Here is a 22,948-nt window from a genome sequence, read left to right as displayed (position 1 = left end):
ATCAAAATTCTAGTCCTTCGGCGGCAACCATGGTGCCGCTTGGGGTAGTCCATCCGGGTAGTCGTTCTTTGCCCGTCCCTTTCCCGTTACACAGATCGAGGGGCAATTCACTCTTGCAAATAGCGTACGAGATTTTCCCTAAAACAAAAGGATTTCCAGGGATTTTCATATAAAACAATAGGATTTTCACAAAAGGTGTACGAGATTTTCTTGGAGTGATTTGCCCCTCGATACAGATTTGACAAAAATATTAGGAAAGTCCGTTATTATCATAGAAAAATAGAGGTTGCGAATTATACGCCACAGTGTTAGATTGACCAGCAACTATTTTTTAATCAGGTTTATCCGGCTCTGTAGAGTAATTTGAATCACACCAGCGGTTTCACACTAACGGAAATTCTATCCTATTCAACTTTAACTCTTCATCATTCATCAGCTTCGTTTACATTCGATGAAAATTAATGTCCACACGTAATCAGCAATTAAATCCTACTACAAATCTTGGCAAGTTTTGCAGGGATGGCGCCACCTTGGGGGCAGGAGCCCCCCAAAAATTCATTGCGCCACCCCGTCGGCACTTCAATTTTTTGAAAAATTTCAAGCAATGTCGGCACTCTCATTGTAAGCAATGTCGGATAATTTTTTTCATTGTTTAATTTTTTTTCAATTTTTTTTCATTTTTGAACTAGAATTACCACAGCAGAAATTGTGGTATATTACATCTTTGTGGGTGGTTCACTCACTGTCGGCACTCTGACATTTCAACCCCCATCCCCCCAGCATTTCTGTTCTGGCGCCATCCCTGAAGTTTTGTGATCAACAAAACGAAATCCTGTGAAAAGCTGTCAACAGTATATAATGTAAACAAACTTGCATTAAACCACTAAAACGGAAGTAAAGGGAATTTACCGGAAATAACTACAAAAAGTCAAACAAAACAAAAACGCGGATTAAGTCGATCCTACTCATCGAGAAGGCAGGGAGTACAGAGCCGTTTCTCAGGTAAATATTGAACTATGTGTTGCCATCGATTCGACTTCTGCTTAGTATGAATTTAATTTTGATTTATAAACTTTGTTGGAACCGACTGCCGCGATAGGCCTTGCAAGATACAAACATCTGATTAACTAAAACCCGCTACTGCATGCTCACGTTCAGTTAAGGTATAAATCACAAAACAATATTTAAAACGGGACAGCTTTACTTATAACTCATGTGAACATGTAATCATGTGTTAGCAAGTGGTTTGATTTTTCTTCATTTTTAAAATAGGCAGCTAAACACAACAGCCACCTTCCTACACTATTATTTCAATTAGAACCAGTAGTTTGTTTTCCAGGATGGCTCTAGGGAGGTGTTCAGGTCTCGGTTGCCAGCAAATTGAGTGAGACATCTCTAATTTGCCGACAATTTTAAAGGTCACCGAAAAGCACCCCTAGATCGCGAAAGCTCCTAATTCTTGAGATGAAGCATTGCTCAAAATTACATTATACTGTAGCTCTGCGCTGCCTCAGCTTGTTTTTAATTTGTTCTTAAAATTTTACCAATATTGAGACTCGTGTTCTTATAAAATGGATTTTTTTTTTAAATTTCTAACCCAAAAGAGGTTTTGAAATTATTGACAGTTTAGTTTATATTGCCTCAAAGAAGCCATTTCAGCCAGTTATTCATTGTATGAATATTATCTGAATAAATAAAGAATATTTCTATGTTACTGTTAGGGCAAAAAAACACAAGGGCGTGGTTGTCAAATGGGGAGGGAGGCAGAGCCCTTTGACAACACCTTCTTAGCCACACCCTCTAGCAAAAGTATTGCCAGAAAAAGTATGATTGATCAAAATTAAGGGGCGGCGTTAGAAACTACCAATTTATGCGAAAATCTCAGAATATTTGTTTGGGCTGGAGTGGCCCTTCAATTTATGCTAACCACAAGGTCTTAATGCAGCCAGTTGTAATGCTGAATCTTCCGAGTAAGGAACTATTTCACGATGCTGCCACAACCAACGCTACACATTTTAGGATTACAATCTTAAACAAGTTTGACCAGGTTCTTTTCCAGGTTATTTCATCAAACATAAGCCTTAAGGCCAAATCAGTCAACAAATTACAGTGGAGGGTAGCTTGTTTTCTTCAATAAAAATAAAAGATCATGGTCGGCGGAATTTTTCAGGACCATGGTCTTTCAATCGCTGGAAAAACTTAGTTTCTTTAAGAGTAATAACTTATGTAGACTCAGACAGTAGACAGGTTTATGGCACGTCCAGTCCCCTTATCGCATCCAGAGAAATTCTAGAGAAAGAGCATGAAAGATGAGAGAAATTCTAAAGAAGGAGCATAAAAGCTATACAACAAGGAACTCTATCCGTCCCCGATCTAATGATGCTAGGATTCATGTCTCAACTCTAGCGGATTAGTGTATATCATCGCATTACCTTATTAGGTTGACACTTGCTTGAAATAACAGGGATGATTGATGAGTGCTTGCCCACAACGAAAGTGGCTCAAGACTGGCTTAAGGCCAATCTCCATTTGGCGAAATTTATTCGCTTCTTCGCCGGCGAAAGGTTGTGAGCATGGGTATTTGAAATTTTTCGTTTCCTGCGCTGTGCGCGACGTTCGCCTTGAATATTTGAACTTTTTTCTCTGTCGCCGGCGAATTTGAAGTCCTATGTACATATAGTATGATGTCTGAATCCAAAAGCAGCTTCGTGTTGGATGAGGAAATAACAAAATTTCTTGTTACTACAAGTACGTTACATGTTTCTTTTATAGTCCTACCAACAGCAGTGGGGCTTATCCTATAACTCATGCCACAAGGTGTTTTAGAGTCACACATAGTCTCTCTTAGAATCTATTAGTTTGTGAAACTTCGATTCGTTCACTAGATATGGAACCACCAAAGACAACAATTGTTCAAACTTTGCATACGAAAAATAGTAAAAAATAGTTGGTAGTCATGTAATTGTAGATCTATAACCAGATTTTTGTAAGCTCCTAGCTCTTGGTAGAATTTATGTACCCAAAGCCTTTTATTTTCTTTTGGTTGCTTTGTTTGGTTTCTTCAACAAATAAAGCAAAATCAAAAAATTTGTATTCTCATCCGACATCTTGAAATGCTTGGCACGTAGATATTTGCTTTCTATTTGGCACGCAAAGCTTTTGTGAGCTGGAGATTGTGTGCCATGTAGTTTTCGCTTTTCGTCAGCGCAATCGCCTAATGGAGATTGGCCTTAACACCACCATATTCAGGTAAAATTTCCACCATATGCACTTGAATATGATGGAAATTTTACCTGATGGTCGTGTAAACCGGCTTTAAGACTAATCATAGGTGGTTGTACCTTGTTGATTACTTTTACCATGCACTTGCTAACTTTGATATTTTTTACATATATTGTATACTATTTTCCTGATTTTTGGAGTAAGTATTGATATTTATATTGATACATAGATATCTATTGATACATAGATAAGATATCTCTCATGGGACAGTTTCAATTCTTTGCTTCGCTAGACAGTTGTGAGAGCTTCATGATACCTTAAGCGGGCAGGAAAATTTAATAGAAAATGTTGGATTTTCATTTCATTCCATTTTTCATTATAAATATTTTATCATTCTCTATAATACACGGTATTATAAAAAAATCTCCCCGATATCAAGATCTTGGCAAAAATCTAATTTCTCTCTGAAATTAATCAAAGAAATAAAAGATTGATACGAAAGGATGATCGGTTAGGCATGTAACCATTCATGTAGTGTGTAGAAGCATGCAAAAAGTCCTTATGTAAATAGGCTGAAGAAAATTCTTAATCCTCTTACTGCCAACGTAAACGATTCTGGCCCAAGCCTTGTCATTGCATTGAAATGGCAACCTATCTAATTTTTAGCTTTTCTTTTAGGAAAGGTTTACGTCAAAATTGATCAATCATGCGAGCAACATCATGCTTGGTGCTTTTGGGCCTAAATATATTGGCTAATCTTTCCTTTGCATCAAATCAATGTAAGTATGACGGAAAACACTTCGAGTCTTATGACGTTGTGTACAAAGTCTATGATGAACGCAATGACTGGTGTTCCATTGGCATTTGCCTGCCAAGAGGTAATATTTGGAAACTTGTAGACTTGTCTTGTCGCCGAAAAGGTGCTATCTCGAAAGTAACTACAACATCAACAACAACAGCAACATCAACAACGTCAGAACCAGTAAAACCCTCTCTGAAAGGGGCTGTTCAAACTTGCCTTTATAAAGGAGCCGAGTATCCAGTAGGCAGTGAGGTATTTCGTGGCATTGAAAAAGAAAAAGGAACACACTACAGCCTCATCTGCTCACCAAATGGTGAGGTAATTGTAAGTCCTAAAACAAAATATCATACTAACCAACCAGGTATTCAAACTATCCCTTTGACTGCTCCTCCAAGAGAAATTGCACAGCCTCCTACAACTGAGCCAGCTGAGCCAACAACCCTTCCTACAACTGAACCAGCAGAGCCAACAACCCTTCCTACAACTGTACCGATAACTCATCCACGCGGCTGTTACAGTGACGGGAAATTTTACGCACCTGGTGCAGAGATTTCCAAAGGCTATGATCAATCCAGCAATTGGTGCTATGGGTCATATTGCGATGAAAGCGGGCAAGTAGTGCAATGGGACAATTTTAACTGTAAAAGCACGACTGGAACTCCAGAACCACCGACAACAGCTCCTGAAACTACTCCACCAAGAGAAATCCCAACACAGCCTCCTACAACTGAACTAGCTAAGCCAACAACCCTTCCTACAACTGAACCAACAGAGCCAACAACCCTTCCTACAACTGAACCAGCTAAACCAACAACTCTTGCTACAACTGAACCAACAGAGCCAACAACCCTTCCTACAACTGAACCAACAGAGCCAACAACCCTTCCTACAACTGTACCGATAACTCATCCACGCGGCTGTTACAGTGACGGGAAATTTTACGCACCTGGTGCAGAGATTTCCAAAGGCTATGATCAATCCAGCAATTGGTGCTATGGGTCATATTGCGATGAAAGCGGGCAAGTAGTGCAATGGGACAATTTTAAGTGTAAAAGCACGACTAGAACTCCAGAACCACCGACAACAGCTCCTGAAACTACTCCACCAAGAGAAATCCCAACACAGCCTCCTACAACTGAACCAGCTAAGCCAACAACTCTTGCTACAACTGAACCAACAGAGCCAACAACCCTTCCCACAACTGTACCGATAACTTATCCAAGCGGCTGTTACAGTGACGGGAAATTTTACGCACCTGGTGCAGAGATTTCTAAAGGCTATGATCAATCCAGCAATTGGTGCTATGGGTCATATTGCGATGAAAGCGGGCACGTAGTGCAATGGGACAATTTTAACTGTAAAAGCACGACTGGAACTCCAGAACCACCGACAACAGCTCCTGAAACTACTCCACCAAGAGAAATCACAACACAGCCTCCTACAAATGAACTAGCTAAGCCAACAACCCTCCCTACAACTGAACCAACAGAGCCAACAACCCTTCCTACAACTGAACCAACAGAGCCAATAACCCTTCCTACAACTGTACCGACAACTTTTCCACGTGGCTGTAACAGTGACGGGAAATTTTACGCACCTGGTGCAGAGATTTCGGAAGGCTATGATGAATCCAGTAATTGGTGCTATGGGTCATATTGCGATGAAAGCGGGCACGTAGTGCATTGGGACAATTTTAACTGTAAAAGCACCCCAGAACCACCAACAACAATCCCGGAAACTATCCCTTCTACTGCTCCTCTAAAAGAAACTACACAGCCCCCTACATCTGAACCAACTGAGCCAACAACGCCTTCTACCACTGTACCGACAACTTTTCCACGCGGCTGTTACAGTGACGGGAAATTTTACGAACCAGGTGCAGCAATATCTAAAGGTTATGATGAAACAGCGGATTGGTGCTATGGCCTATCTTGCAACTGGGATGGTGAAATAATTAACTGGGACACGTGGAATTGTAAAGGGAAGTTCACAACTCTACCACAAACACCGCCGACGACGAGTACTCTTAAAACGACACTGCCTTCTTTAAAGGAGTGTGTTTATGATTCTCGTATTTATCAACGGGGCAACGTCGTCTACGAAACATTTGACGAAACGAAGAACTGGTGCTATGGCCTTGTGTGTGATGAAAGTGGTCGTCTGGTTTACTGGGACAAATGGAATTGCAAAACAGCAATGACCACACCAAACTCCATATTGTCTCTGGAACCTTCAAATGTTATTGGTAAAATAAAGGAAGATGGAAGTGATAATGTGGATAGGCGAACCAAACAACTGGAGTGTATTTATGACGGTGTCAAATATAAGACGAGACGTTTTATCAAGAACTTATGCGTGCATGACGGTCGTGATTTGAAGTGCAGGCTTCTGTTTTGTAACGACGAAGGAGTGGTAATACCAAAACTGGTACATGACCTTACGCGAAAACAAGATTCAAAAAGAGTAGAAATTCCTTTTGAAAAGTGAAGCAGTCAAAAAAAACACTTATAACAACTGTAATGGAAATGACTTGTTGAGAACTTAGGCCCTACGAAAAGGTAATGTCTGGAAAGTATGTTTTAGCACAAAGAGTTGAGAAGAATAAAAAACATTTTATCAAAAATTTATCCTCTGTTCATTCTTTGGTGAAAACTGTGTGTATTGAATTCCTTATCAGTTTATTTACTTTCATACAGTACCTTTCAAAATTTTCATTGCAACTGAATTTTTTTAACAACTTTATAAACCTGAAAATTATTGTTATTTCTAATCTAGAGCCAGGAAATAGCTGGTAAAAGAGCTCCTTATAAAACATGCATCTGAGTATCGTGGAGGCTAGAATTTTTGACATTTTAAATGCATCATGTGCATTTCTTACTTAACTTATGAAAGAAGATCTAGAAGACTTATTTTTGGAATCGAGTAAGGAAACTGCAGAAATATAATACTTGTAGCAATATAATACATGTAGCTTGAGAAACAATTCCTTTCCAAGGCAGGAGTTCAATCTTCCTTCGATTTCTCTCTATGTATCCACAGCAACGCAAGCAAGAACTTAAGCATTTTAAAGATAACTAAAGGCAACAACACTGCGAGCGCAAGCAACAACGCAATGACGTCAACACAGTAGTATTGGAACCAGTACAGAGTGTTTGCGTTTGACTTTAAATGAGGCAGACGTCCACCATTATCAAGAGCGTATTGAACAAGATCTCCGGCCCTTTCTGCACTTGATTTTGGCCAGCTTCGCATACGTTTTGACGCCATCAATGCATGTTCTTTGTAGCTAAGAAAAACAGATACTAAAAATAGTTTTTAGACACAAGCACAGGTACAAGTCCTTAGGCATGTAAAGAAATAGTGTTTCGAAATTTGCATTGGCGAAGCCTGATATTATTCCCTAAACAAGAATAACAAGTTATACTGACAAAGGTTCCTGAGAGATTGTTGTTGCTTTCAAATAGGACAAATCCACTTTCCTTTTATTGTGCTACTTAGAGTAGGGACCATCTTTCAAGGCCAAGGCGAAAAGAGCTGCCGACGTTATCAAGACCAAGACAAGATGGGAAAAGAAAGACAGTGAAAGATCTTTACCTTGAGTTGTTAATAACTTCTTCGATTGTGTGCTGCCACGTCTCGGCATCTGCATTTAAAATGTCGATGAATCTTGCCATTTTTGCCCTCTTTATAAATACCAAGGCATTTTGGATTCGCTCACCGGTGAAAGGCGCAGCGACGATTGGAACACCGTGGTACGCAGCTTCCGCTGCGCCATTAAGTCCCATGTGACTGACAAAGGCCTTGGTTTTTTCATGTCCAAGAATGTCATTTTGAGGCAACCATTTAACTGCTTTAAGGTTAGCAGGAATTTCAAGGTTCGTTGTCGCTATTTTAGAATGAAAATGTTCGATTAAAATTTCTCGGCTGCTAGAAAAGCGCAGTTAAAGAATGCTATATACGCATTACTAGCAGAAGGATTAACGTGCATCTTGTCCAAAAAGTTATTGCACATTGTTTTTTATCAGTGCAAATTGGTGAGTCGTCATTATTTCAATAAACACGGCTGTTGTGATAAGAAAAGTGTTGATGCATTTCAAAATGATTTCCTATCAAATATATACATTTCATTTTTGAAGATTTGAAGTACGGAAAACCCGGACAAGTCGTTGAATAACTCAAGGAAAGCATATGTGGATCGCAAGTATAGCGCGTTCAATTGATTCCTTCTTTCGGCAGCCACCAGCCCCTCGCCGTTTTATTCTATTTAACCATCATATTTTGATCTGTTCCAAAGTATCTTGATATTATTTGTAGACGTAAAGAAGAATACTCCATTATGAGAGTTTTCAGACCCCCATAAATTAAATATATTTTTTAAGATAGAACGATAAAGTGAGAACATATAACAATAATAATATGATATAATATCATATTTAGTATCTTCCGATTTCGCGGTGCCAAAAACTTATTTGCTTAAATTCGAAACACTTCATATGGAATTGTAACTAAATATACTTTCTCCAATTGAACGACAAATCCTTCAAAGGAAGTGGAGATGTAGACTAAATTTACATTAAAACAACGGGCGCGAAGAACTTAGTGGCTCAAAAAAAAGTCAAAGTAGGGTTTTATTATCATTTGTAATTTGTTTATATTGAATTCTAATTAGGTGAGTTTATTTTTGTGCAATAGCTTCTGCAGTAAGCTTTTTAAGTGGAGGGCCCCTTAAAAATCAGCATTGCTGAAGGGCTACCCTTCTTGGACTTGTGAAATGAAATGATTAAACATTTCATCCAACGTTAAGGCTTTTTGGAGAGGTGACAAAACCATCAAAGATTCATCTTACATGTTTGGGGCCAAACAAACCATCAAATACTTTGTCATTTATTCTGCTGACATGTGTTGGTGGGGGGTGGGGGGGGGGCTAGCGAAGGCTAAAACAAACAACTTTTCAGCTAAAATCTTTCCAATCTGCGTTGGAAACATTACATCCAACATTCGCCCAATAAAGGAATATATACTAAATTGTACCTTCAAAACTTTTGCATTAAATTAAGCTAACCGTAAGCATATATGGTCCTTGAAGATTGTCCCCGCTGCTTTTCTTCTAACAAGAATCTCGTTCAACTGAATATTCGCACAAGAGCTGCAAGTTTGTGATTCGAGAGGTACAGTAAAATTGTGTAAAGCAACAGTTAAACTTGGCAAAAACTTACACTTCATTTTCCAGATGAACTTTTGTTTCATGCGAGAAATTGCAGTTAGAATTCGTTTGATGATCACTCCATCCATAAAACACACCGAGCTTCCAAAAGAAACCAATACTACTCCATGCTCTTCGGAACTTTGTATGAATTCTTCAAGATCTTCGGGTAACTCTTTTGGTGGTTTCGCCAACAATGGTCCAACAAAAAAGGTATCTGAAATGTCAAGAACATACTCGAATAGAAGGTAAAAGCCGCTATTGTGTAGACAGATAAAGTTTGTTTTTTGTCTTGGATTCCAGTAGAAATTATCCTATAGGCACGAAGTACAGATTGGGCAGCTATACCGGTAAGGCACTCGCTTTTTTCTGATTTGCCTATTTCGTTCAACAACTGGGTATATATTTTTCATCTTGTTCTTTCGGATCCTTATTCTGATGTTCTATACTCTTAGAAGTGTCAGACGAAAAAGCTTTAAGTATGCTGTAAAAGTATTTGCTCTTTTCAAAGCCATTTTAAAGTATTGTACCGCCAAAAATTGTTCGCAAAAACAACTGTAGAGTCTTGAAGTAGCTTGGAGCTACTGAATTCTTTATTCGTTATAAAAGAAGATGACATCGTCAGTGAGTTGAAAGAAATTAAATATGACGATTACAGAAATTAAAGGTTATCGAAAGCAGATCGGAAGAATGATTCAAAATTTCTTCTGGCCGATCTCAGTTGTCTACTCCGTTGATACTGCTGAAGCTCCGGGTCCCTAGTTTTCGCAGGTTGTGGTGTTCTCAGGTTGAACCAGGGTAGGTAAGACTAGCCTGGATGAGGGCACGGTCGGGGCTAGGTGTAGTCGAGTTGAACATGCAACTACCCTGTGTACAACAGCTTGAGAAATAGTGAAGGGAAATCCCGTCGTATATCCCCTCCCAGTTTCCCCATCCTATCGTAAATCCCATCGTAAATACCCACCCAGGGTTGCATGCGACGTCCACTTATCTCCCCCAGACATATCTTGTCTTATGTAGAGAGCAAAAATTGACATTGTAGGATACTCACTTGGCATGATTGGATGAGCATATTGATATGCAAAATCGAGAGGCAGGATTATCAACTCTGTTTTTCCAAAAAGCTCAGAGAAACGTCCTTTGCTTTTCATACCATATGCATACTGCAGTTCTCTGAAATAGTAGTTGACCAAAAAATCCATCCCAATGTCTCTTAATTTATAATTGATAAAGTTTTGGGTTCTTTCTAAGAATGTCATTTCATCTGTTGATCTAGATGCTGCTGAAGGGATATTGCTGGGCAGGCTTGGAGCACCTGTATAATGACCAATGCAGAAGTAGGCAGCAGTGGTTAATGTGACGACTGGCTTGTCAAATAAGTCAGCTATGTAATATCCACATGGCATTATTGATATTGTAACGATCATGCTTGCGTCTTGTATCTCTTTTAGTGTATTGTTGTTTTGCAGCATTGCAAAGCAGGAATCAAGCAAAATCTGCAATGAATCTTTTACGACGTTCAGAAAAGAAATTGGCCCAAAATTAAGTGCTACGTCGCCAATCAACTGGTCTATGTTTTGCGCCAACTTTCTGTTTGGCAGTTGATAGTCAACATGTTTCACTTTGCCTTTCCGTGTTCGCAGAAATTCGGTGGTTAAAATCGAAACCTGCAAATATATGACAGTAACAATTTTGTTTCGACAAGTGAAGTGAAATTAGGGAGAGCTTTTCACACCTAAGTTTATCCCTTTTGCATGATGCAAACCTGCTGCCGATTCATTGGAATACGCTGGAGGTAAATATCAGTACAGTAAATAAGTACATTATAACAATCTATATGGAGTAATTAGGCTCTAAAACTTGACTAAACATTAGTTAAGTATGGGGGCCCCAAAACACAACTTTCACTAAGGGCCCCACACTGCTTAGCCTGCGCCGCAGACCCAATCCTCCAAAGAGACTCTATTCTCTTTGGAGGATAGGGTCTGCGGCGCAGGCTACACACTGCTCTGTTCGCCACTGTTCGCCGTTCGTAAACAAAGGAACAGAAAGCAGCCTTCTCTAAGCGAAAGCTCATGTTTGGTTGAAGAGAGAACCCTTTTTTGATTAGATTAGGGAATAAATCGACCAGCCAAAGTAAAAAGCAGGATTTCAAAAAGTTGTTGACCTTCCCACAAACCTGAATTTTATGACCTCAACCTTCCTCATTTAAACACAACACGAAATTGCTGAAAACAGCTGGATTGTGTTCTGCACAAGACAAAAACATATAAATTATCTTTATTTTTATAAGAATATTGTTTATATGAATTTTTCAGGCTCAGAATCAACCAACTTTAAAGAATATCATAAAAATATTACACAGCAACAAAGAATCGCAAGCGGACGTGGTTTCTTTTTGAGGATGGGCGATGTTGCCCTGAAACCTTGTCAATTTTTTGTTTAAAATGAGAACATATTCAGGCTCAGAATGAAGTCTCTTAAGAATATTGAGGCTGGACAAAATTTTTAGCAGTCGTCTGAAAAAACAAGTGTAATCAGGATCTTCCAACATATTCATCTGATTTGATTTGCTTTTTAGAGAGAATGTCTTCAATAAATATTCGATGGTATGTAAAATGCAATTAGATAATTTTCCAATTTTGGCCTCCCAGAGTCAAAATGCCTGATAAATTTGTTTTTGGCCTACTTCTTAAGTTTAGCTTCTTTGGCATTTTTCCGCACAACTCTTTAGGACATACCTTTGTTGTAATATAAGTTTAGAATAAATATCGTTGCTCTTTTGTTCTTAATATTATTATGCTGTCCGTAGTCGATATTGGTTTTTAAAGGCAATCTGTCTCGTTGTGGATTGGTTAACGAGAACAATAGCTGGAACAATAGCCTAAACACGATTCCAGCGCTCCGCCATATTTTTTACAATGCGATAAATTAAAGGGGGACTGGAAACAATAAAAAATCCCTTTGTTCTTATAATCAATCAACGTTCTTGACAGATTGCCTTTAAGCACGCTTAGCTGCATCTTGTTGTCTTAAAGTAATTGATTGATGGATTTATTGTTTAGCTCAGTTGGAGTTGGGAGGGGCGTGCTGATGGTTTTTAGAGAGAGGAATTGCGATCGATGAGTTAAAGTTGTCAAGGACATTTTCAAGTCGTTTTAAAGTTGTCAAGAATGGAATTAATTGTAATAATAACTTGTAAATATTATATATATATATATATATATCGCGTTTATTTCATTGTGGATTTTGCTACCATACACCGACCAGCCTTAAAAAGCACAACACCTTTGCTTTACATAAACTTTAACACCCCAAGTAACAAACACATTTTTAACGGAAAGAGCAATAATACACAGTGATGACCCAAATGTCAATATTATTAGTCGACTTCATGATTAGAATGAATGATTAGAAAATCACCTTAGAAGCCCCTTTCTACCGTCTGCTGATCTCTCCCCCTTATGAACCTCTCCCCTTGGAAAAAAGTCTGCGCCGTTGAGATACACTCCCGTCTAGAAAATACAGTACCCCGCCCCCTCCCCCTCCCCCTCCCCCTGAAATGCCAAAGAGTCCTTTCTACTTGTTTATTCATGATTTACTTTTAATTTATAATGGCCTATAAAAAACAAACCTTGTGTCCTCTATCAACCATTTCTTCTGCAAGTGCTAGCGTATTGAAATATGGGCTGTTTGCAACAGGCAGTGGCATAAATACAATATTCGCTGTTTTCTGTTCGCAAGCCCCGAGGCTTTGCAGTATTACAAAACTGAAAAAGACACTAGTCAATATCGAAACAGCCATTCTGTTCAGTGTTCAGGGAAGCAGAAAACAGCCACCCCAAGTTGTTTGATTATGAAGGTTGGATATTCCTATTACATTGTGGAGGACGGGGGTCTGAATAAGGTTGGACGAGTCTTATTCATTTAAGGAGGAACAATATAATGTACAAAAGAAACAATAGAACTAATAAGATTGGAACAATAGATCTTACGTAGATAGAAACAAAAACTTGACTACCCTTAAGCTACCCTTTGAAAGCTGACTAAAGCACACCTCTGTGAAACAAGCCCGGCGAGCCTTTTCCTTTCACGGGGGATAGCAGGAAAAAAGGCAATGACAGTTGGCTGGCGGGGATGGGATGTCGAGCCACTGGGGAAAAATTCATGCTGACTCGCGTGGGAAAGAATATTTCAGCTTAAAGGGGTCTTTGTGAAATGGAACCCCCCTCTGGAAACTGGGTTTTTCGAAAGGGCGATGTCCCCAGTGGGCATTTGTCACCTAGGGTGGTCTTCACCGCACTTGTTAAAGGGCATCCGAGGGGCTTTTTATGGACACCGTATGCGTTGGAAGTGATGGGCTGTCTGGATAGGAGGTTTGAAACAATTAAAACAGGAAAAAATTGTACGCATAACAGCGAACTAGTCCAATGATGCAGATCCAAAATCCAGATCAGATCATATGGGAGCTAGCCTGAGTTCTAGGGGCTCTGGCTAATGGGAGCATCCTTGCCGTAAATACCATTCTTTTGGTTTTTAACCATTAGAATAAGATTGTGTTGTGTAAAGGATAGGGGTATGAATTGAATTGAAACTGATGATGTCCAAAATTCTATTGAATTTTGATGGCATGATGCCTGTAAAAGTATATCTAATTTCTTAATATACTATCTAGCGCACTGAATAGAAGACTGGAGGTAAGACTGGACACGGCGCTGAGAAATGAAAGGAAAGCATTGATCTATAAAATAGACTGGACCGAGCTTCCTTTTCTTTTGAAACACCAAAGTTTCAAACCCACTCAATATAACAATTTAAGTTACAGCCTCATTTCGAGACATTCTTCAAATTCTGCTGTACAAATTTTTTTTGACTCCAGATTCGGATTAAGGGCAAGAATTTTAGTCTACTTGAAAGTCTAAGGGGGTAAAGTTTCGCCTGGAACGATTTTTGCGGTCAAATCCCCTACAAAATTTTAAGTTTTATTTCTCCGTAAAATCTAAAATACCAGCAAAACAATATGAAAAATTGCATCTTGCCGAAAATTATGGTAATAAAAAAGGGCTTTGACAAGAGACTTGATAGTGGATTGGAAAAAAGGCTGGACAGAAGTCGGCATATGGGACGGGAAATGGGCCTGGTTAAGGGGTCGACTAAAGGGATCAGGGGCTGGATAAAGATCTGCCATAGAAGATAGAAGATGGACAGAAGATTTAATAAAGTAAACCTGATAATGGCTAGTAGACTTATAACATTAGGGGATGGAATTAGGGGCTTAGTTAGGACGTAGATTAAGGTCTGGGCATTACAATGGATTACGGTGATCCCCTCAAGAAGGTCTGAAAGCGGGTTGGAAAAAGATCACCTCCAATACACAGCCAGGTAAAAAGGATTTGTACTAAAAACAACTTAAAATGTCCCGATTCAGAATTCAGCCAAATAGTTGAAAATGAAAAAGGGAGGTGGTACTCATAGGATTTCCATACAATTAATTTTCATATAACGATATAGAGGTACAAAACGTTGTGCCTAAACCTTAATGATCGATCACATTCGTAAAATTCATCGCTAACAAAAAATGGTAAATGTCCAGATGCTTTTAAAAGACGTAAATAACTATTTGCTAACTTCATTTAGCCTTCTTTTCTAGCTTTCTTGTAAAGAAAGTGCACGACTGTTCAATGTTTTCTTGTAAATAATATAACCACTAGTAGCCAAACCGATTTCTAAAAACTATACACAACTACATCATCCTTGATAGCGACTATAAGAGTGAAATATAAACAGTTAAATCAAAACTAACCATCTGTGTAAAACAGGAAAGCATTTTAGATGATTAATCGTGCAATCTTACTTTGAAAGCGATGCAGATGTGGTATAAAGATTTTGGAGTACTGCAGGAAACGCCGAGGCCTTTAGATCAATAAAGGCAAATGTCCTTTTTAGCTTTGCATGATCAAAGACAAGCGTGTTTGCAAGTGGTTTACCTCCAGGGTCTTGTCTCGGCACACTACTTTTTAATATATATCAGTATGATTTGAGTGATGTTTGAAGTTATCAAAAGCTATTATTCTTCCGGTTTCAGTGACACCAGGGGTATAATTTTCAACAGTAACAGCTAAATATCTTGAAGTGAATGAGAATAAATGGACAACGATGAAATGCACTTTCTTAACGATTGACAAAAGCACGTAGCCATTTCTTTTGATGAAATCAAATATTTATATTACACAACTACCCATTATAAATAGGCCCATAATCAGCATATTTACATTGTATAATATTCAACGTGTGTTTTGGAATCGTTTACATCTGTGACTCTACTCAAATGTGCCTTTGAAGATATCGTGTATGCTATCGATGAATAACAAGTCGATAAAAGGTGAATCAAAGATCCTTTCTAAACATTGACTGACAGTGAATGAACAAATAGGGACAAGAACTTCAAAACAAGAGAAGAGCAGTGCACAATAATAGTTCAGCCAGCAAAAAAGCCATTCGGAATTCGGAAAAATTCCAATAATTTGAAAAAATTGGCAGAAGAAACTGTTCTAATCTTCCTTTGACTTTGACCTTCTTCCACAGAGAAATGAAATCATGAGTCTCAACATTTTACAGATAACTAAGAGTAATAACACTGCGAGCGCCAGCAAAAACGCAACGACATCGACACAGTAGTATTGAAACCAGTACAGAGTGTTTGCGTTTGACTTCAAATGAGGCAGACGTCCACCATTATCAAGAGCGTATTGAACAAGATCTCCGGCTCTTTCTGCACTTGATTTTGGCCAGCTTCGCATGCGTTTTGACGCCTTCATTGCATGCTCTTTGTAGCTACGGAAAAGGGAGATCAATACAACAAAACTTAATCTTCTGTATTAGCCATTTATAGAAAGGTTTCTTTTGTTCTTCACACTGGATAGACTTATTCACTTCAGGAAATGAATCGTATTGAAGCTAGGGTTGTAGACTATACAAAAAAGCTACAGATAACTTAGGGAAGGAAGATGTCTGTTGCCTGCAAAAATCAAACTCTAAACTGCAACATGAAAAGTAAGCACGATTCTACTTGAAATTCATTAAAATATACAGCGCTTACCTTGAATTATAAATAACCTCTTCGATGGAACTTTGCCATGTCTCTGCATCAGCATTTACTATGTCGATAAACTTCGCCATTTTCACTTTCTTGGAAAATAGCATTGCATTGTGGACTCGCTCACCTTTGATGGGCGCAGCGGCAATCGGTACACCGTGATACGCAGCTTCAGCGGCTCCGTTTATGCCCATGTGACTAACGAAAGCCTTTGTCTTTTCGTGGCCAAGAATGTCATTCTGGGGTACCCATTTCAGTGCTTTCAGGTTTGGGGGGATTGTCAAGTTTTCTGTTGCTGTTTAAAAATCAACATTCCAACATAAGCTATCGAAAGGATTACAATGTTATGTTTATTGATTAAAGAACCAACAACAAAGCTTTGCTTCGTCCAGCAAAATTAATATATTTTTTCAGTTTTGAAGATTTCTAAGGGGTAAAGTAAATAATTAGATAAAGAAACTTATTTGTCTACCCTAACCGGCATGCTCGAAGAATATAAAAACTGTAGGGTAAAAATAGATTTAATTTAATTGTCAATATGATTTTCTAATTCTCAATTCCTTATAGTTATTTTATGCAATGAATTGTTTCACGTGTTTGAATCATTATAGACATAAGGTAAAGAATGAGTAAATACGCAAACTTACATTTCAGTTTCCAGATGAATCTTTGTTTCATGCGTGAAATGGCAGTTAGAATTCTTTCAACAATTACTTGATCCATATCACACACTGCACTACCAAAAGCAAGCAACACAACTCCGTGCTCTCCTGAGTTTTGCATGAACTCTTCAAGGTCTTTTGGCAACTCCTTTGGTGCTTTTGGTAGAATTGGCCCAACATAAAAGGTATCTAAAACAGTAAGAGTCTACTCAGGGAGGATTCAGAATGGTCATATAGTTCTTACAGTTCAAGGACAGAATGGTCATATAGTTCTTACATTGTTAACAACAAACTCAAAGATCTTAATTTCAATGAAATTACACAGAATTTTAAACCAATAACATGCACTCAATTTGTCTAAAAAAGTGATGGAAATCCAGGCTTTCGTTTGGGGGGGGGGGGGAGGAGGCTCAGGACCACGATTTTCTGACAAGATAGCATCTTGGATCATATCGAATTTGAGAAAAAAATTATTGCTGCACATTTTGATGAAAATGGTGATTAGAAAACTTTGCTGGTGGACCCTTAAGAAATCTTTGCTGACCACGCCCTTTCATTTTGTAGTTAGAAGAACAATTGATATCTCATCTAAGGCATTGGTGATACAAGAAGTCGACCAATCATGATAAAAACATGATTGTAACCTCTTCAACTAAAAAATAACAGGAAATTAAACGTTGAAGTTCATTCTTTGCCTAAAATTATTTCTTTCTTTTTTCACTTTTCTACTCAGTTTCATTGTTCTTCAGTGGGAGGAATTCGATAAAAAGTTAGGCTAATTTTTACAGAGTTGAATTTAGATATATAATTCGCAAGCATTTTTTATTTTTGTCACATATTATTTGTTTGATTATTTAGTAGGGCTAATATTGTATAAGGTATGTTCAAGGGCACAAGTAGATTTTAGAGGCCCCTTGGCTGGGGGTAAAACAAGAAAAAGAGGACCATCTGGGAGCTAAGCCAGCAGAAAATTTGGCAAACACACCCTTAAGATTAGCTTAAAATACATTTCAGAACGATTTCTTGCAGTCCTTATCTTTTCGTTTAAATAGTTTAGTATTTCCTAGCCATACTTTTCTTACGTTCGATTAATTCAATTCTTTGAATCGCCTTCTTTACTTCATGAGGCTCCTCCTTACACGCTGAGGCCCTAGGAATATCACCTCTGTCCCCTCTCTTTGTGACCTCAGGTATGTTTAGGCTATCAAAGTTTGTGAGAAATACGGAAAAATTGCTCGCAATGACTATGAATTATATTTCTACCACTGAACACTTCTCCTGCTTATCGCTTCACAAACCGTTTTATCACTGCACCAATTGATCAAAACTAGGCATGTCTTGGATGGGCTTTTGGCATGTTCAGTCTTTGTCAGTCTTCTGACGAAAGCCCGAAATTTCCGACGAGAAGGCTGATTGGCGGCCTGCAGCCCCCCCCCCCATGCCTCCCTATCATTTCCGCCACTGTCTCAAAATAGATAATACTTACGGTACAAAACCTTTTTTTACTGCTGTTCTAAACATTCTAAGATCCTTAAGCTTTGTCAATGTCGGTTTTACCAAGATAAAATAAGGAATGCTCGATGCTATTTGCGTTGTTTTGGGTCGTATAGGGCCTGGTTTTGGCTGGTTTTGGCTGGTTCTGGGTCGTCATGGGTCGTCATGGGTCGTCATGGGTCGTCATGGGTCGTCATGGGTCGACATGGGTCGTCATGGGTCGTTTTGGGTGATTCCATAGTTTAGTAAAACTGTTTTACAATTCACGATTGTTGTTCGAGTAGATATATTTTTTAAACAGATACAGTCAACTCTGTGAAATTCAAACTCTTTGAGGGATCGTAAACTTGGTTGAATAACAATGTGTTCGATTCATAAGAGTTTTTCCAAAAGAATTTAGGTAACTTTGATTTTGCCTCTGTTATCCCTAAATCTCCATTTTATAAACTAAATCTATATCAACACAACTTGCACGGCAGTTGAAAATATAGGTAGCACTTGGGTAGTACACATGCTATTGACTGTACCACATGGGAAAGCCAAGATTCTTCAAACTTAGCCTTTCCATCTGCTCAACAAATATTGACTCAAATGACTTAAATAATAACAAAGACTACAATAACATCTATTTTAGGAACATTTCATGAATTGAAGTGCTTACATCACCAGCTTATATTTTAAAATTAGCAGCAATTTTGAACTCCAAAGGTTGCTCATCCCAGGTGACCAAATTGGTTGAAATTGGACCAATTGGACAAAGTGGACCAAAATTTTTGAATTACTTTAAGTTTGAATCATAGAGATTTGAATTATAGAGGTTGTTTGTGATGGTTTGTTAGGAGAATTTCAAGGGACCTGAAAATTTGGCCCAAATTACTAAAAAATGGAATAACTAGAGTTGACTGCATTATATTCTATTTTTGGAATTCTGAAAACATTGAAATATGCAATATGAAAAGTGAAGCAGAAAGCCCCAAAAAGGAATAAATTTGGCAGAACACTATTCTACACAAAAAAATTACCACTCACTTGGCATTAAAGGGTTGACATACTGGTATGCAAAGTCAACTGGCACTATGACCATCTCTGTTTTGCCAAATACTTCAGAGAAACTGCCTTTGCTTTTCCAACCATAAGCAGACTGCAGTTCTCTAAAATAATAGCTGATCCCAAAATCCATTGCAACATCTTTTATTTTGTACATAAGAAAATTTTCTACTCTCTCCAAGAAAGACATTTCATCTGTTAGCCTGGCTGCTGTTGTTGGGACATAACTTGGGGGACTTGGAGCTCCGGTGAGTGAGGCAATAACATATAATGCACCAGGGTGCAATGTTATGGTAGGTTTGTCAAATATGTCAGCAATGTAGTGCCCACAAGGCATCAATGATAATGTCACAATCATGTCTGCTTCTTGTATCTTTTTCATTGTGTCATCATTTTTAAGTATAGCAAAGCAAGAGTCTAGTAGGAAATCCAAGATATCTCTCACTGTCCTCACAAACAAAAGTGGCGTAAAACTTGTTGTAACATCACTCATTAATGCGTTCAACCTGTCAACAAGTTCTGGATTGGAGAGCTGGTAATCAATATGCTCTACAGTGCTTTTTCGCTTCTTGAGGTATTTTGTTGTAAAAATTGAAACCTGCAAAAATTCCAAATTTTAGAAGGCAGAAAATGGAAGAATAGAACAGTTCTAGAGAGAAATTCCATGTCCATTCAGTTAAGAAAAGTGAATTCAATATTTGAAATAAGATGATGCTATATATTGTGTGCAAATGCCAGTGTGGGATGAAACTTTGGGCAGCTTGAGCTCTCAATGTCTGAGCTACAGGCTGGATAGAAATTATATGGGAGAATAGTATATATTACCTATGGATTTCCCATGACCAGTAAAAATAACATGCCAATGTGTGCCTTGGCAATATACTGAAGATGATCAACAAAACTAGTGGCAGACACTTCGTTAAATATTGGGGGGGGGGGGGGTGGGCAAGCCTATTGTTTTGATAAGATGATGTCACATTTTCGCTTGATGAAAATAAACTTGCTCTGAATATAGATAAAACTAATTTTTGTTACTTTGTTACTTTTGTTTCTGATTGTGTCAAAAAAATTTCTTCCTCTTGTTTTCATTCCTTCTTTGAATTAATTGAATCTGTTCATCCATATCGTATTTGACAAGTAACAAATAATGACATTTTTCTAAATCACAAAAATACCCTTCAATATGGTCTTAGGTCAGTTCGTTAATTTGGAGCAAAATGCTTGAATAACATTCCCTTTGAGATAAAAAGTTCACTATCAGCTTGTAGTTTTCATCACATACTTAAAACCATAATTACCGTAAATCATCAAATAAGCCTCCCTGGGGGCTTATTTATTTTTATATTTTTGGATGGGGGGTTATTCGAGGGGGGGGGCTTATATGAGAGGGGCTTATAAAATTATTGTAGACCTTAGAAAGACATTATTAAAAGACCTTGTTTATTTTAGTAGGAATTTCTTTATAAGCATTTAATCAATTACTACCAAAAGTAGGAATTTGTTGTGGTAATTCAACAAAACGCCATAGACAACCTCAGATGGCAGAAATTATCAAATTGAGGGGTCCAATTTGAGGATTTACGGTAGCAGTGGGGGGGGCTTAGTGACAATATGTAGTTCTAGGGTAGGGGCTTATTCGAAGTGGGGGCTTTTTTGAGGGGGGCCAATTTGAGGATTTACGGCTCTGAAATCATGAAAAGTCCCCATTCAGCCCCCTGCCTGAAGTTAGATGAGTAAATTGTTCCAAGAAATTTTTGTTTAAAAAAGATATTTTGAAAAAATTAGCTAGGCAGTTATAAAAAGGGGGTGCTCTCTCCTCGATTAGCCTAGCTACTGAGAGAGCCTCTCCCTAAGAAATTCCCCTGCATACAACTTCTTTATCTTCATGAGGTAATAACCTATATTGTTTCTTTTAGATTTCTTGTGTAGTATTTATCTTGTAATTAGTTAAGCATGTTATATTTAATTGTATTCAATCTTTGTCTTTTTGGATTGTATGCTATAGAATTTTAAAATTATGTGAAACTGTAACTGAAACTTTCCTTTGTTTCAGAACCAAAGACCATTTTCTTCCAAAATATCGGGGGAGGCTACCATCCCCTCCCCCTGGTATCTGCCACTTAAAAAATGTTGGCATCTTGGTCTGGGAATGAGTTTGTCAGGAGTGGAGTTTCTTCATAAAATATTAACCAGGGGTAGATGTCTATACTGGAATCAAGAGTAACTGTAAATGGGTGCACAATGAATGTGAGATTTCTCTACTTGCAAGAAGTAATCTACTTGCAACATTGAGCGGGACAACTTGCCATTGCGACAAAAGCCTAGTTGTTCTTTTCATTGTACTACGAGATTGGGCAAAACGGCCTAAATGTAACAAACCTCGTGTCCTCGGTCAGCCATCTGCTCAGCAAGTTCCAAAGAATTGAAATATGGGCTATTTGCAATGGGAACCGTCATAAAAACAATCTTCGATTTTGCCTTTTCGCAAGCTCCATGGCTCTGCAACGCAGCCAGGACAAAAGCGCAGACCAACACACCGAGAACGCCCATTTTCACAGAAAGAGGTCACAAATCAATATCAACCATAGATCTATGATATCAACATTCAATAAGGGTTCAAAGGTCGACGTCCGGCATAGAACTGGAACAAGGAGCCGGAGCCGCGTCGATGGCGGGACAAGGATCCGGATTGGTACCCTGGATCAATGGTGGAGCGGCGGGGCAGAGGGGGCTACAGTCCCCAGTCAAAAGGTAATCTAAGAAACTTTTAGGTTATGTTGGAGCAAGTGCACAATTTTGTAAAATTGTAAAATTGGTTATGTGAAATTGGTAAAATCATTCAATTTTCTTGCAGTTTATCTCGTCAGTGCCGTCGAAACGAAATATCAGGGAGGGGGTTGGCTGCCCATAGTATTGCTCCCCATTCAGTATATTGTTACAAAGGAAATATACTACAGCTTGGACAATTATTGGGGGAGGCTCAAGGTATTGGCAAATGGATAGTCTTAGTACCATATTTGAAACTTTTATTAACATCTCCTGTATCCTACCAAATTTGACACTACTGCCTAAGGGTGCAAGTAAAAACGTTTACTGTTGATGCTTTACCCTTTGAGAAAGACATGATGACAAAAATTTTGCTATTTGACACGATTTCCACTTTCAATTCAAATAGTTGTTTTGCAGTTGTCTTTACACAGTGGCCGAAACATGGGGGTGAGTGGGAAAATCGTTGGTTTCAGCGACCGCCTTTCACTCCAGGTGAATACTTGAACTTCTGCCATCCCCACTGCAGTTGGGACATGGTCTCCGTAGCTCCGACGCAAGTTTTGAAAACGGGAGAGTGCAAGGGCAAATTGAAGAGTCATAACTAAAGATTTTTTGTAAAAAGCCAAAGTTTTACGGAAAAAATCTTGCTGAGA

General features: G+C 38.4%; 2 protein-coding genes across 2 annotated transcripts; one reads left to right on the top strand and one right to left on the bottom strand.

Annotated features, from left to right (window-relative positions):
- The first annotated feature begins 864 nt into the window (after nt 1–864).
- LOC135689824 (uncharacterized) lies at nt 865–6,651 on the top strand. The gene is made up of 2 exons (XM_065207185.2): nt 865–1,002; nt 3,901–6,651. Exon 2 carries the CDS (start codon nt 3,929–3,931, stop codon nt 6,509–6,511), a length of 2,583 nt encoding a protein of 860 aa, XP_065063257.2. The 5' UTR covers nt 865–1,002; nt 3,901–3,928; the 3' UTR covers nt 6,512–6,651.
- On the bottom strand, nt 4,672–22,148 carry LOC135689886 (uncharacterized). The gene is made up of 10 exons (XM_089108609.1): nt 21,906–22,148; nt 19,509–20,124; nt 16,971–17,174; nt 16,327–16,618; nt 15,782–16,061; nt 12,862–13,044; nt 10,279–10,894; nt 9,087–9,444; nt 7,619–7,957; nt 4,672–7,310 (listed from the first exon to the last, which is right to left on the bottom strand). Exons 1-10 carry the CDS (start codon nt 22,074–22,076, stop codon nt 7,028–7,030), a joined length of 3,342 nt encoding a protein of 1,113 aa, XP_088964735.1. The 5' UTR covers nt 22,077–22,148; the 3' UTR covers nt 4,672–7,027.
- Between the last annotated feature and the right edge of the window lie 800 nt (nt 22,149–22,948).

Source organism: Rhopilema esculentum, chromosome 5 (assembly GCF_057945365.1).
Source record: "Rhopilema esculentum isolate cy_ngs chromosome 5, ASM5794536v1, whole genome shotgun sequence".
Lineage (NCBI taxonomy): Eukaryota > Metazoa > Cnidaria > Scyphozoa > Rhizostomeae > Rhizostomatidae > Rhopilema > Rhopilema esculentum.
Note: the sequence above shows the minus strand (reverse complement) of the source record. Positions and strands in the feature narration are given on the sequence as shown.

Bases quoted from the DNA above. Each gene is read 5' to 3' on its own strand.
- LOC135689824 (XM_065207185.2), top strand. From the start codon at position 3,929: ATGCGAGCAACATCATGCTTGGTGCTTTTGGGCCTAAATATATTGGCT.
- LOC135689886 (XM_089108609.1), bottom strand. From the start codon at position 22,076: ATGGGCGTTCTCGGTGTGTTGGTCTGCGCTTTTGTCCTGGCTGCGTTG. The intron at 17,175-19,508 runs GTGAGTGGTAAT...TTACTGTTTTAG, and splicing joins TGTCAACCCTTTAATGCCAA to ATACCTTTTATGTTGGGCCA. The intron at 16,619-16,970 runs GTAAGTTTGCGT...ATTTTTAAACAG, and splicing joins ATTCATCTGGAAACTGAAAT to CAACAGAAAACTTGACAATC.